The sequence below is a fragment of the Grammomys surdaster genome, unplaced genomic scaffold, assembly GCF_004785775.1.
Source record: "Grammomys surdaster isolate TR1022 unplaced genomic scaffold, NIH_TR_1.0 322, whole genome shotgun sequence".
Taxonomy (NCBI): domain Eukaryota; kingdom Metazoa; phylum Chordata; class Mammalia; order Rodentia; family Muridae; genus Grammomys; species Grammomys surdaster.
This window is the reverse complement of record NW_021604741.1, coordinates 732,213-747,446: the sequence shown is the minus strand read 5'-3', so window position 1 is coordinate 747,446 and position 15,234 is coordinate 732,213. Positions and strand designations below refer to the sequence as shown.

At 47.4% G+C, this 15,234-nt stretch overlaps 1 protein-coding gene across 2 annotated transcripts in view; it reads right to left on the bottom strand.

The window, feature by feature from the left end:
- Window positions 1-15,234, bottom strand: part of Nt5dc3 (5'-nucleotidase domain containing 3) — a 50,943-nt gene that overhangs the window by 14,290 nt on the left and 21,419 nt on the right. For both annotated transcript variants that reach the window (XM_028778049.1, XM_028778050.1), the window contains exons 2-6: window positions 15,014-15,198; window positions 8,759-8,833; window positions 8,002-8,057; window positions 3,632-3,722; window positions 2,471-2,608 (exon numbers count right to left, since the gene is read on the bottom strand). In XM_028778049.1, coding sequence (XP_028633882.1) covers window positions 2,471-2,608; window positions 3,632-3,722; window positions 8,002-8,057; window positions 8,759-8,833; window positions 15,014-15,198 — 545 coding nt within the window. The remainder of the gene's footprint in view (window positions 1-2,470; window positions 2,609-3,631; window positions 3,723-8,001; window positions 8,058-8,758; window positions 8,834-15,013; window positions 15,199-15,234) is intronic.

Sequence of the window (15,234 nt, the reverse complement as noted above, 5' to 3'; positions counted from 1 at the left end):
TGGTTAAGAACACTGGCTGCTCTTCCAGAGGGCCTGGATTTAATTCTTAACAGCCATGTGGTGGCTCTCGACAGACTAGGGCGCCAGGCACACACACAGGGCACAGACATAAATGCAGACAAAACACTCATAAACACACACACACAAGCCTTTAAACCTGGCACTCAAGAGGCAGAAGCACTCTCTGTGAATTCAAGCCCAGCCTGATTTACACGTATCAAGTTCCAGGACAGCCAGGGCTACACAGAGGGACCCTGACCCAAAAAAATAATAAAAACAACAAAATTTACACTGGCCATGAGTGTACAATAAAGATTTTGGTATAGAAATACCTTTCTTTGGGGGTCTGAGAGATGGCTCAGTGGTTAAGAGCGCTTACTGTTCTTCCAGAGGTCCTGAGTTCAGTTCCCAGCACCCACAATGGGATCCGATGCCCTCACATACATAAAATAAATTAATTAATCTTTTTTTAAAGATTAAAAAAATAAATGCATATCTTTAAAAATATATAAATATTTTAATTAGTTGTCTCCAGCGGACTCTCACCGGGTATATCATCCACATGTAACGGTAGGCCCTAGCATAGCAGTGGATGGCCAAGCAAACTGACCTCATGGTATTGCTGTAGACTTTTGTCTCATTGCTTTGTTTGGGTGTGTTTTGTCTTAACTGGTCTTTTGTCTGTAAATTATGGTTTCTCATCTTGTGTTTTTATTGACTTCGGTCGTGTGTATGTGTGTATGTGTGTGTGTGTGTGTGTGTGTGTGCGTGCGTGCGTGCGTGTGTTTTAACTCTGTTCTTTTGTTGTTAGCCTCTAAAGAGAGAAAAAAGGAAGAGCTGGGTGAGGGGAAGTCATGATCAGAATATATTGTTTGAAAAATAGTTTCAATTAAAGGAAATTGTGGCTGTGGCAGACACGGGAGTCCAAGCCCATAATGCCAGCACTCAGGATACAGACGCAGGCTGATCTCCTAGGGTTCAAGGTCTGTGAGGCCTACAGAGCAAGTTCCAGGCCAGCCAGGGATACAGAGTGAGACCCTGTCTCAGAAAAAAACAAAAAATAAAACAAGCAACAACAATAACTATGGCTGTGAAAACATGTAATAGATAAATTAAATGGAATTATTGCTTCAAAACACCACATACACCACAAATACACATACACACATATATACACACACAAAGAAACACATACACACATTTTTAAAAATCACATTTGCATAAAGCTAACACTGTTTGAAACATTACTATGTGCAAGTTATTGTGCTATTTTACATATGTTCTTCAGACCCCTAACAATCATGATGGGTAGGTACTAAATGTTCATTTACTACGAAAATAAATGAATAAATGTGACTTTGAACATGAAATAAAATACACAGACTTATAAAACATGCAAATGTGCACCTAAGGGTCGTATCTGTCTGTGGCCCTGCAGTGGGGTTCTGACGTGACTTTTGCCAGCCTTTGCAGATATGAGGAAAAGGTTCCCTATTAACCAATCTCTCCCCGCCCCCCAGCCTCATTCGTGGCATCATGACGGGGTACAGCGTACACCAAGCACACCACAGCCCATTAAATGTGTGCCATTATGTTCTGCCATTTAAAAGTATGTATTTAAAAAGGGCTTCCTCTGGGTGACTTCTGCATCACAGGGAATGGGGCATGGGCAGTGGTCTCTCCTGTGTGAAGGAGATAACCTCCTCATGCCAGGCTTGGGTAGGAGGGCAGGCAGGACTGCCAGAAGATTAGAAGTCCAGGTCACAGCGGGCATATCTGTGATAGAGCATGCTGCCCCAATTGTCCTGATGAGTCTGAAACAGCTGTGTCCCTTTATGACCTCCACTGTCAGTCACAGAGACAAGTGAGCCCAGAGCGGGACTACTCGAACCACCACACACACACATACATACACACACCACACAAATACACACCACACAAATACACACACCACACAAATACACACCACACAAATACACACACGTAACACACAAATATACACACACCACACAAATACACACACACCACACAAATACACATACACCACACAAATACACACACACCACACAAATACACATACACCACACAAATACACCACACAAATACACACACTACACAAATACACCACACAGATACACACACCACACAAATACGCATACACCACACAAATACACACACCACACAAATACACACACCACACAAATACACACACCACACAAATACACACACAACACATCATAAATATACACACACACCACACAAATACACACACCATACAAATACACCACACAAATACATACCACACAAATATACATACCACAAAAATACACACACCACACAAGTACACACACAACACATAAATACACACACACACACACAAATACACACACACACAACCCTAGACAGTAGCCAGCCTCCTCTTGGAAGCCACAGGGTCACAAGCTGCCCTCACCCTGCCCTCTGCCCTCACCTTGACGTCTTTGTACAAGTGCACAGGTTCATAGTCAATGTTGTTCTTCAGGAAGTGCTCGTTCACACAGGACAGCAGGGTCATCTCGGGCAGTGAGAAGATGTCCATGAACTGTTTCATGGTGTTCCCGTGAGAACTCTGCAGAGGGAAGGCAGACTTAGCCATGCAGACCCACCCGTCTCACAAGGTGACAAGCGGCAGAGGGCTGCCGGGAAGTCAGGGGTTTCAGGAGCCCACATCTGGCTCCCTCTGCACAGAGGGACCTTCTAACAGTGAGACTAATATGCTCCCTTGTTCTTGAGCCTCAGTGGAAGCCACTCTTTCTAGGTACACTTAGCTATTCCTTCCCTCCTGCCTTTCCTTCTTTCCTTCTTTCCTTCCTTCCTTCCGTCCCACATTCACATCCCACTCCCTCTCTGAAGATCACAGAGGTAAGAAAAGCTGGGGTCAGGCCCAGGCAGCCATAGATATCAGTCTCAGAATGCTTCAGCCCACCTCAGGACATACAGCTCCTCTGGCAGCCCCTAGTGACTTAGACCAAAAGGAGGGGCCACACCTGCCCCAGGATGGTAACAAAAGGGATAGATAAGAGAAGATGGAAAGACAGTCTCCCAGAGAGGGAGAAATCAACAACGCCAGGGCCTCAGCTAGAGCCCATAGTGGCTCTTCAGCACTGTAGTCCCTGACATCTACAATCCCTCCAGACTCAATTTCCGGATTCCAGGAATCACACACAGCAGGCGAGCCCAACAGCTAAAGGTCTTTAGCTACACATGCCCCTTCCCCAAAATGTCATGAGCTCAAGGCTTGGCTCTTACCAGTTGGTGCTACAGCACAGTCACCAGGTCCTAAGGCTGTTACTCGAATCAGGAGACTAATGTCCTGACTAACTCACAGCTGACTATCAGGAACCAGGGCTCAGTCGTAGAAAGATGTATCTCTGCCCCCAAAGCCTTAGCTTTCTCCTCCCTCTGCTCCCCATTTTCCTGCGCCTCACCCTTCTAACCAATGCTCTGCCTCACCATAGACCTGGATGCCCCAGAGCCAAGACCTCTAAAATCAGACACTAAAGTAAGTCCTTCCTCCCTAAGATGTTTTCCCAGCCACAAAACTGCCAAGCAGAGAAGACAGCTGCTTCAGTGAACCGGTGTCTTTCCTCACCTTTCCATAGAAGTCACTCATCTGCTCCAAGGGCACGTGGGACCCCTCGTACATGTCTATGACTTCTTCATCAGGAACAACACTGAGGCCTCTGCAAAAAATACAGATGCTCAACAGAAACAACCAGTGACTCTGGACTTCCGGCTACTGATGGGGTTTTCCCACTATGGCCAGAGACTTGTTATCCTCATGAGACAACCATGCCACAGCAGCAGTTGCAGCCAGAGGGCGGGATGTTACTGTTCAGCCTCTGTTGCTAACAAGATCCAGATTTACGCCCAGCAGTGGTGGTGGTGGTGGGCACCTTTAGTCCCAGCACTCAGGAGGCAGAGGCAGCCTGGTCTACAGACAGAGTTGCAGGGCAGTCAGGACTACACAGAGAAACCCTGTCTCAGAAAACGACAACAAACAAAACAGATTTACACCAGTAACTAATCCTACTTCACACCTCCAACATGCCAAGCAGTGTTACACACAGGCACTCAAATACTTGTCACCCGTCCTAGGGGTCGGTATTCTTTCCACAGGAGTAGCCATGTGTCTTCCTCAAAGTTAGCAAAGTAGAAAGCAGCATGTAGGATTTAAATCCTGGGTCTCTCCAGCTTTCAGCCCACTATGGTGGAGGGCTTTGCAAGGACTTGCTCTGGGCCAGAGTGTTTCACACACGTGAGGAGGGTTGTTCCTGTTCTAACTCATTTTTCCTTCATTACTGTCCCCTACATTGTGTGCTGAGGTGGAAAAAGTCACACAGGAGCTGTCCTCCTTCTTGGTACATCCACCATCTGCTGGCCCCTGGAACTTGCAAATGAGCCCAGTTCCTGCATAGCCAGTGAATTCTCGACTGTCATTCTGGCCTCTGCCACCAGCATGCTGAGCCAGTGCCACATGTTCACCTGGAGTTGCCCACCCCAGAGGGCTGCTCTTCCACCCTTCTCCATCGGTGAGCACTTGAGAAGAAAACCAGTAACTAGGAAACCACAGAGGGCCTGGCTGCCTTCCACAGGGGCAAGTCAATCAGCAGGGGTTCCAACAGGCTGATCAGGTACAAAGCCTCCTGATACTGAGGTGCACACACTATGCAAACCCGATACTGAGGTGCACACTCTATGTAAACCCAATACTGAGGTGCACACTCTATGTAAACCCGATACTGAGGTGCGATGTCGTTTCTGCTTTGATATGTGACACCCTCCTATCTCCACTCCCATTAGGTTTAAAAGCACCCCATTGCAGTCACTGACATTTTGCCTGACTGATTTGTTACAACTGTTGGCCTTTTGAAAATAAACGAATGCTGTCCTCCAGCAATCAGATAAGGCGCTGCTAGCTAAGCAGAGCGTTCTAGACTGACCTTGGAGGACAGCTCTTGCAAAGCAGCCATCTACAGAGCCATACAAGGAAAGGAAGCAAGCAAAAGCATGAGGGGAACCAGGAGCTGAGGGCTGAGGCTTTCCTCCCTTCCCCCCCCTCCCCGAGTCCCTGCCTCCCCAACCCCTACAGGCCTGACCTTGCCCTTGGAAGCCAGTGCTGCCGCTGAATGAAACACAAGTCCAAGGATGTAACCTACAGCAGATCTCAAAACAGAGCACAACTGACCTCGCAGGTTTCTTCCCACTGTTTATTCTTGACTAGTTCAGAGGGGAACAAGAAATGCACTTTTGCCTGCCCATCCTGCAGACCTCCACTCCACAGCCAGCTGTACAGAGCAGGCTCTGGGGCCAGCCATGTTACAGAGAAACCAAGGCTTGCAGAGCATCAAGAGCCTGCAGAGACCAGTGATGCACAGGCAGCAAAGAGGAAGTGAGGATGACCCGAGCAAGCCACCCTGGATAGTAACTCTGCCAACACAAGGGACTTGGACACATAAACAAAGGGGACAACAGGGATAGAGGCAGGGTGAGGAGGGCCTGGCATGGACCAAGGAAGGAGCAGGGCCACTTCAGGCCAGGAGGGTGAAGCAGGACAGACACAGTGGGCCATAGATGGGGATAGGAAAGGGGGATTTCCAGAAAGCAAGGAGAGGGGAGAGGAGCATGAGTCAGCCACTCCCTATGCTAATGGTATGAAGCTTTTCCCTCTAGAGCTGAGGCTGGGAGATGTAAACTTGCATTGCTTGAGAACACCAAGTCAGAGAGGGGCTCCAAGACAGAAAGTCAGGAAGTCCTTACCACACAAGCATGAGGAGCACAAGTTGATGCCCGTAACCCACATTTAACAACAATGACAACAACAGATAGTATAAGCTGGACACGGCAGCCCCATGCCTATAACCACACCAGTGCTACGGAAGAAGAGACAGATGGACGGACCCCTGAGGCTTGTGACCAGCCAGTCCAGTCAAATTAGTGAGCCTCAAGTTCAGGGGGAGACCCTGTCTCAAAAATAAAGTGTGACTGAGAAAGACACTTGATATTGACTGCTACACATAAGCACACACACACAAACACAAAATGAAAGCACACAGACACGCACATGAGAAAGAGAGGTGAACTCTGACAAGATCAATTTCAAGCTCAAAGTCAGCCATGCCTATATCCAGATCTGTCCCTAGACTTCAGTCAGCAAAGCCATGTGGTTTCTTATTATTAAACCAGTTTGTGCTTGTTTTCAGTTACTCAACTCCGAGTCTTAATGAACCCAAGTAATTTTAAAACTTATGTAGAAACAACCAAGAATTGAAAACAGGTAGAATAAAAAGCCTAAAACCTAGCCATATGCTGAAGACTTCAAGTGCACTGTGGGACACTGGTAAAAGAGGAGAGTCACATGTCCCTGAGGTCAGGGAGGAAACAGAGACCATGGTGGTTTGAAGAGGAATGGCCCTACAGACTCATGGGTTTGAATGCTTGGCCAAAGGAATTGGCACTATTAAGAGGTGTGGTCTTTTTGGTGGAAATGTTTCACTGTGGGGGCGAGCATTGAGGTCTCATTCAATCATGCTATACCTAGTGTGACACACAGTCAGTCTCTTTCTGCAGTTCTCCTTCTCCAGAACCACGTCTACCTGCATGCTTCCATGCTCCCCACATAACGATAAAGGATAAACCTCTGAAGCTATAAGCCAGCCCCAATTAAATGTTATCCTTATAAGAGTTGCCTTGGTCATGGTGTCTGTTCACAGCAGTAAGACCCTAACTAAGACAGAGATATAGAAACAAAAGGAAAGATCAGCCGAGGCCTTTCCTAGCACTGGCGACCCTCAGTTCTGTGACAGTTAATATGGGTCTGAACCCTGGAACCAACTCCACAACGTTGTCCTCTGACAAAACCTGCCCTGAGACAAGCAGCCAGGCTAGATCACAACAAGAGAACAGCATCTGTTTTTGTTGTTGTTGCTGTTTTTAAAAAAAAGAAAAAGAAAGACAAAGAAAAACACTTAAGTTACTGGAAAATAATCATGTTTGACCCATTTTGAAAAAGCAGAGACACCTGGGCAGGAAAAGAAACAAACGAAAAAGAAGTTATTAAGTTTATGGAAAAAGCAAACAGCATACAAGGAAGATCAGGGTGCACGTCTCCGCCTGTGAGTCCTTGGGTGAGACCTTAGGAGTCAGCACAAAGGGCAGCGTAACAACTGATGTCTAAGGACAGGGGGCAGAGAACCAAGAACTGTGGCCACACTGTCTAGAAACTATATACGTGTGCATGTGTGCATGCACGGAGAAAAGACGACACAGGGCTGGCGGCCCTGCACCTTCACTGCTGTTCACGCCTACCTGCACACCTGTTTTACTGTTGTAGGGAAAAATACAACAGAGTGTATGAGACAAGAATCTAAACTATAGCACGCATGCACACATGCTTTTTAAAGTGGAAGAGACAAACTAAGTACATACAGACCTCCCTCCCGGACCCCTCCCCAGTAAGAAAATGTCAACAGATAAAACCTTTCATTTCAACAGTGAGAGATCTCCACCTAAACAAAGTATTTCTACAAATTCTAATAAGGAAGAAAGGGAGTCTTAATATCCAACACCTTAACCATCGTAGTGAGAATGAGATGCTCCCCGCCCCGCCCCAGCACCTCAGCCCTTCTAGGCCTGCTCCCAGGACCCCTCTCTGCATCCCAGCCAGCCTCCTCCTGATGGCTGCCCATGACCTGAGGGCATGTATACCCAGCATCACCAGCCACTCTGGGCTGTACTGCTCACTCGTGTGGCTTCTCACCCACTCTCAAGCCCCAGAAAGCATCTCTGTAGCCAAACCCGCAGCACTGGCGTGTACCAGGCCTCGACACACATGTATTCCTGAACAACCCAGGGAGTGGCAGAGGTGTGATTTACACACAGCCACTTCCCACAACCCCGGTGAGTTAGCGGGACCTGAGATGCAATGCCCCAGCTTACACCTGTGAATGACCCATGGCTTACCTGTACACCGTTCCCATCTGGATGTAATGAAAAGCATCGATCTTCATCAACACTGCCTTTAAGAACATAAACACGGGCACACATATGAATAACAATCTGCATACAAATGGAACAAACCAAGGGTTGCTATAAATCCTGACACTATTACGTTTCCCGAACACAGTGGTTCTCAACCTTCCTAATGCCGCGACCTTTAACACAGTTGTTGGGAGCCTAGCCTTTAATGCCGAGTCATCTCTCCAGCCCCAGTCCCTCATGTTGGGGTGACCCCCCAACCATAAAATTATTTTCCTTGACACTTCATAACTGTTACTGTTATGAATCATAATATAAACATCTGTGTTTTATGGTGGTCTTAGACACTGCCAAGCCTGTGAAAGGATCATTATGTCTCAAGGGGGTCACAACTCACAGGTTGAGAATCACTGCATGTGGTTCCCAAAAGCCTTGCTTGCTAACTGAGGTGCGTTTTAAGGAAATGGTATATGAGCAAAAAAGAAAAAGGAAAACCCATGACAGCTAGCTCCCCCTCCCACGTTACCAGCATTAGCTGGCACTCCCAAACAGCACCCTGACTGCAAGCCTTCCTAATGCCTCTTCCAACTGGCTCTACCAAATATACTCGGATCATCTGGTTCTGCAACCCCAAAGAACTTCATTCCAAACCATTCCTCAAGGAAAGTGCCAGTGGTTTTACTGAGCAGCGCTTTCCTTCCAAACACCAAGAAAGTACAGAAACACAGGAGAGCAAACTCACCCGCTGCACGTCATAATGGAGTCCCCGGATGGCAAAGTTTGGGTCATACTCATACTTCCTGATCTCCGCAGGATACTGAGAGAGAAGAGAGGACACATGGCTTAGCAAAGGACAAAAGAAGATAATGGGCATGAGGGTGCATGCCTGGGACCCCAGCACTCACAAAGTTGTGGCAGAAGGATCAGGAGTTCAAAGTTATTCTCGGCTACACATTGAGTTCAAGGACAGCCTGGGCTACCTGAGTCCCTGTCTTTAAATTAGAGAAAAATGAAGAAAAGGAGAGCACTAGGTTCAGGACAGGCACGGATCTGCCCCTGTACGGAGGCTTAAGAGTCATTATATTCTGATGCCAGCAGGGACAGACCACAACTTGGTCCTCTGTGTCTCCATCCTGCTCTGAGCCCTGTTTGTCCAGGATGAGATCAGACTTCATCCCCTTGAACGAACCCATTTGCACATCTAACACCATCATGTAGAGCTCTGCAATAGGCAACCTTAACTGTCAGCCTGATAGGATCTAGTATCACCATGGAAACAAACCTTTCGGCATGTCTGAGGAGCTTCTACATTGGACTCATGGAGGAGCAAAGACTAGCTTAGATATGGGCGACACCAGGCCACAGGACTGAATGAAAAAGAGTGAGCTGGCCACCAGCATTTCTTGCTGCATCCTGACTGCAGATGAAATGTGACCAGCCTCCACCAGCCTGGAGGTAGGTACTGCTCCAGGTCCTCTGCTATGACGGACTGTACCCTTCCTTCCTATCCTTGCCAGGTATTTTGTTACAGCTTGGCAATATTAACCAATAGAAGCTGCCGATTTCCATGACATCCAGATGAGGTCACTTCAGGAGGAGTGTCCGTACAACTCCCACTATGCTCGCTGCTCTCGCCCAGCTGTGCCAACTGGGGAACGCCACAGCTGCTGTCCCAGGGAACTGTCTCCCTGTGGCTCCCATCCACTTCCACTGCCCTGAGAATACATGGAGCTGTTGGAGACAGCCTGGTGTCGGTCGTTTCCTAATTGCATATCCTCGATCACGTTATACAAAAATGTCAGTCTCTCCTCTATATTGCATAAGCATCCAGGACCTTCCTTCCCCCAGACCCAGAGCTGAGAGCACCCACCCATCAGCTTCTGCTGCCTGCCTGTTGGTGCTGCCATGCCCATTTTACAGAAAGAAAAGCTGGGCAAGCATCAAGACCCCCAGTGAGCCTGCCAAGCCACTCTGCTCTTGGCTCCCTGGAACCACCAAGCACCACTTGCCTGAAGGCACATGGCAAGTTTTCAAGTCAGGCTGCACAAAGCACTGACTTAAATGTCACATTTGGGCTCATTTATCTGGCACCTGTGTGTGTGCCAAGAAATCCCCAACCTGATATTTCTCCCCGTGGGTGTTCTCAAGACTTCTGAACACCATGTACAGTTCTACATATTTACTGAGATACTTGCCAAAGCCCACACTAAACCAGCCATGGTGATATGGTTCTGCTCACTGAATGGAGGTCAGAACTGCAGTCAGAAGCCTCCATTAGCCTGGGGGTGGTGTGGGGAAGACTCACAAGCATCTCCCAGCCAGCCATGCTAAGCTCACTGCCCAGCAAGAGAAGACAGAGCCTCCTGCTTGTTTATGGCTCAGAGTTCTGAGGATTATAGTCAGGAACTTGCCCAGGTCATCAAGCTGCACAGTGGTTGAGCCTTGGATCTGTGTCACATCCAGTCTACCCCTAACCACCTACTCCATCCTCAATTAGCCCAGAACCTGTCTTAGGGTTTCTATTGCTCCATAAAATACCACGGCCAGGGTCTGGAGAAATGGCTCAGTGGTTAAAAGCACTGGCTGCTCTTCCAGAGGTCCTGAGTTCAATTCCCAGAACCTGTATGGCAGATCACAGCTGTCTGTAACTTCAGTTCTAGGTGATTCAACACCTTCATACAGACATACGTGCAGATAAAACATCTATGTATATGAAATTTAAAAACAAAACAAAAACCCACCATGATGACTGTCTTAAGCCAGGGTTTGTATTCCTGCACAAAACATCATGATGAAGTTGGGGAGGAAAGGGTTTACTCAACTTACACTTCCACATTGCTGTTTATCACCAAAGGAAGTCAGGACAGGACACAGGACAGGAACTTGGAGGCAGGAGCTAATGCAGAGGCCATGGAGGAGTGTTGCTCACTGGCTTGCTCTGTTTGCTTTTTTACAGAACCCAGGACCACCAGCCCAGGGATGGCATCATCCACAATGGGCTGGGCCCTCCCCACTTGACCACTAGTTGAGAAAATGCCTTACAGCTGGATCTCATGGAGGCATTTCCTCAAAGGAGGCTCCTTTCTCCGTGATAACTCCAGCTTGTGTCAAGTTGACACACAAAACCAGCCAGTACAATGACCAGAAGCAACTTGAGGAGGAAAGGGTTTATTCCATTGTCAAGGGACATCAGGGCAGGAACTGAAAGCAGGAACTAAAGCAGAGGCCATGAGGAACTTGCTCAGCTTCTTTTCTTCTAGCACTCAGGAACACATGCCCAGAACTGAAGCCCAGAGGTAGAACCCAGCTCTAGAAGCTGGGCCCTCCAGCATCAATCAGTACTCAATAAATGCCCTATATACTTGCCTACAGGTCAACCTGATAGACGCAGTTTCTCAAGTGAGTTTCCTATTCCCAAATAACTCTAGCTTGTGTCAAGTTGACAAAAATCTAACCAGTATAGCCCCTCTCCTTCCAGGCAGTGGCTACCAAGTCAGAAGCACAACAAGGTGACTGGAAGCATTTCCACACAGTTGAAAAAAAAATGTCCCTGGCCTTGAGGACAGAGGACAGACAGAAAAAGCTGAGCCCCAACAGGACAAGGCTTGAGGAAAACCAGGGGAGCAGGCTAATAAAGCCCAAAGTCTCCCCTGTTCAGGACAGCCCTAGTAACACTAATTCCTCAGTGCAACAGAAGACTCAGGCAGCCCCCCACGCCTGGGTGACTCTGACAGCACTGGAGCCTGGCTGTGTTCCACCTCTGTGGCTAACTGCAGCTCTCTGAATGGCTAAGAGTTTCCACAATGCAGCAGGGAATTTCAGAAGTACAGATGCCTGTAAATGTACTAGTCTTTCAAAGCTTTTAGTCTGGTCTTACACAGAGCCTGGATTGTGAGTCTAGCTGAAAATGAAGCTCTTCCAAACCCCACAAAAGAGGAAGCAAAGACAGAACCACCTCCACAGAGTGCTGGCCCAAAGAAAGCTCTCAGCTACCGGCAGAGTGTACCTCAAGCATTTGTTGAGCACATACTTTGTGTCAAGCACTGTGCCAGGACAGAGAATACAAGGGACAGTCTCGGTTCCAAGAAGTTCCCCTCCACCCCGGGAACCAAGTGATTCGGAAGTGAACACTCCCGGAACACAATGCCTCACAGTGATCCATGCTATAGAGAGCCCAGTGTGCAGGCCAGACAGCTGAGAGGAACTACAGCCAGCCCTGTGCTGTCTGGGGCAAGTGAGGAGACCATGGAAGGGAGCACTGGCAGGCCTATTAAAAATTCATTTTCCAGAATGGAGAGACAGCTCAGGGAAGTGTCTGTTGCTCTTATGTTTACTTTTTTTGTTTACTTGTTTGTTTGGTTGTTTTTGTTTTTGGCAACAGGGTTTCTCTGTATAGTCCTGGCTGTCCTGGAACTCACTATGTAGACCAGGCTGGCCTTGAACTCAAAGACAGAGATCTGCCTGCCTCTGCCTCCAAAGTGCTAGGATTGAAGGCGTGCGACACCACCGCCCGGCTACATTTGCTTACTTTAAAATAAAGAGGGAGACTGGGAAGTTGGCTCTGGTGCCGGGGCAGTTGCCAGCACCCACATCCAGTGGTTCCAACTACCTATAGCTCCAGCTCTGAGGGGTCCAGTGCCCTCTTCTGGTCTCCATGGACACTCACTCATGTGTACAGAGACACATAGGGACACATAAATCATTTTTTTAAAAAACTTCACTTGCTAGCAGGTAGAGAACAGACTATAGGGCATAAACAAAAGTGTGGGCACCAAGAGGAAGGCACCTGATGTACTCAGACGTGACAACTGCTCAGTCCAGGGCAGTGGCATCAGGAGAGATAAGAAGTATGTGGGTTCAAGATCATATTTTAAGTGAATCTCTCACATACCAGTAGAGCATTCACAGCCAGAGTGACTTCCCTGGTGGGCAGCATGGGCAGGCTAACAAGAGTCTCTGTGCAGTTTAGGAGAAGCCTAAACATCCATCCCTCAGTAGATCAAAGGCAATGCCCAGTGACATGTCCGCTGTGCTGTGATGACAACCACGCTTGGCCTCTGACCTCTCAAAACCCAGAATCCATTCCACCATGAGGAAAATCAACAAGCCAACCCAGGAGAGACATCCTACAATGCTATGCTATCCCAAATGAGGACAGCAGAAAGCACCAGAGGGATCTTGCCCATTGCTCTGCAACAGGAAAAAACACCAGAGAGGATTTCCATGCCAGTATCAAGTCTTCCACGTGACAAGGCCCAGCAGTAACAGAATGTCAGCATTAAGGGAAGGGGTCATAAAGGAGATAGTTGGTCTTATCGCCAGAGCTTTTCTATATGCTAAGCCTTAAACAGTCTTAAAATGGAGGGAGTCAGAAGATGGTGGGGTTTGGATCTGAGCAGAAAGGTGGTCACCAGTCACTTAACAAGGAGAGAAGGGGATTGGCAAAATGGCTCTGCAGGTAAAAGTACCTGCTGCGGTTAGGTCTTAGACCCAGGGCAAATGCCTCCGTCACATATCAAAGTAGATGCTGGCTGCCAGGTTCCCCAGCCTCCCTCAGTCTCTACCTGCTACAGGGTCCTGGCTGGCATACCCTGTCTGCTACCCTGAACTCTCCAGCCCAGATACTGGACAAGACACCCCATCCCCAGTGCCTCTAGCTGCAACCATTTTGGCTATACCAGTCTCTTAGCCCAGGCTGCCCTCTTGGTTGGCGGCTCCTTTCCTCACCCTCCTCTCCTCAGATGGCCCAGCTCAATCTGGCCATGTTTCCTCTGGATTGTCCCAGATGTCCCTGCCTCTGCCTACGCTCTCCCTTTTATCTACAATAAACCTTCTTCTCCCCCATACCTAAAAGCATCATGTCTTTCCTTTTTTATTTCTTTTTTTTTTTCCTTTCAGCTGCCAAGCTTGATATGAGTTCAACCTCCAAGTCCACATGGTGGAAAGGGAGTATTGACTTCTGAAAGTTGTCTTCACCTCTGCGCATGTGAATACATACATACATACATACATACATATACATACATATACATACATACATACTTACACATGCATACACACACATATACATATATATACACATAAATACACACACATATGTATACACATACATATATGCACATATGTACATACACATATATACATACACACACATACACACACACACACCAGAGGATGCTGACAAAGATGTGAAATCAGGAGGCGACATCAAGAGTCCTTCTAACGTTGTCCTGTTCATTAGAAGACACAAAATGAAAATACATATAGTTATTATTCTATTCTTTTATTTCTGTCTTCATGAAAAATCATCCTTGTTTTCAAAAACTTAAAAAGGCTTTTTTAAAGGAGCTGAACTTTTAATACTGGCTTGCTGGAAAGAGGTTAAATTGCAAACCAACTGTCCTATCACTGTGCGTCCCAAACCCAGACGCCTTCCTGCCCTGTGTACAGGAAGAACGGCACAGAACTCAACACTCCTTGGAAGAAGCGTTTAATCTGAGCAAGAGAAAACTCTGCAGCTGCAAGGCTGCCTCTATTAACATGCCTGATGTAATGAGTATTATCATGATTCTTTTATCAAAGTGACTAATAGATTCAATGAGATTCCAATAGTCTCCAATCTAGCGGCTTTTCAATGATTCTACCTCTACTTATAATAGCTCCAGACTAATCAGAGACCCTGTCTCAGGAGAAATAGACAACATTCCTGAGGATAACACCCAAGGTTGCTCTCTGACTCCCACCTGCACACACACTTGTACACATCCATGTACTTGCACACACATGAATACTCATGTACACACATACACACAACTAGGTTCTAGATAAAAGTCACTTGGAAAGTTGGAATGGACCCAAAAGTGCTTCTTCACCCTGCAGCCACTCACTGTGGGGCTCCTGTACAAGGAGGGTCTGGGCATGAATGCGCAGAGCTGTCTAGTCTTCAGACACCAAAGGGGTCAAAGGCAAGAGGACAGGAAGGTTGCTGCGGCCTTACCCTGTGTTCATTGATGAGAAGGTCCCGGGCAGCATTGAAGATGAGTGTGTGGAGGTGCTTGGAATAGAACACCAGGGTGTAATCGTAATCAAAGCCATATATCTCGATGTCTGACAGGCTCATCTCATTGTTGGAGAAAATGGCGTCTGGATTCAGCAAGTTGTTCATGATGGATGGAACCAATTCTAGGAGCAAAGAAAAGAATCTGTTATCTCCTAGGA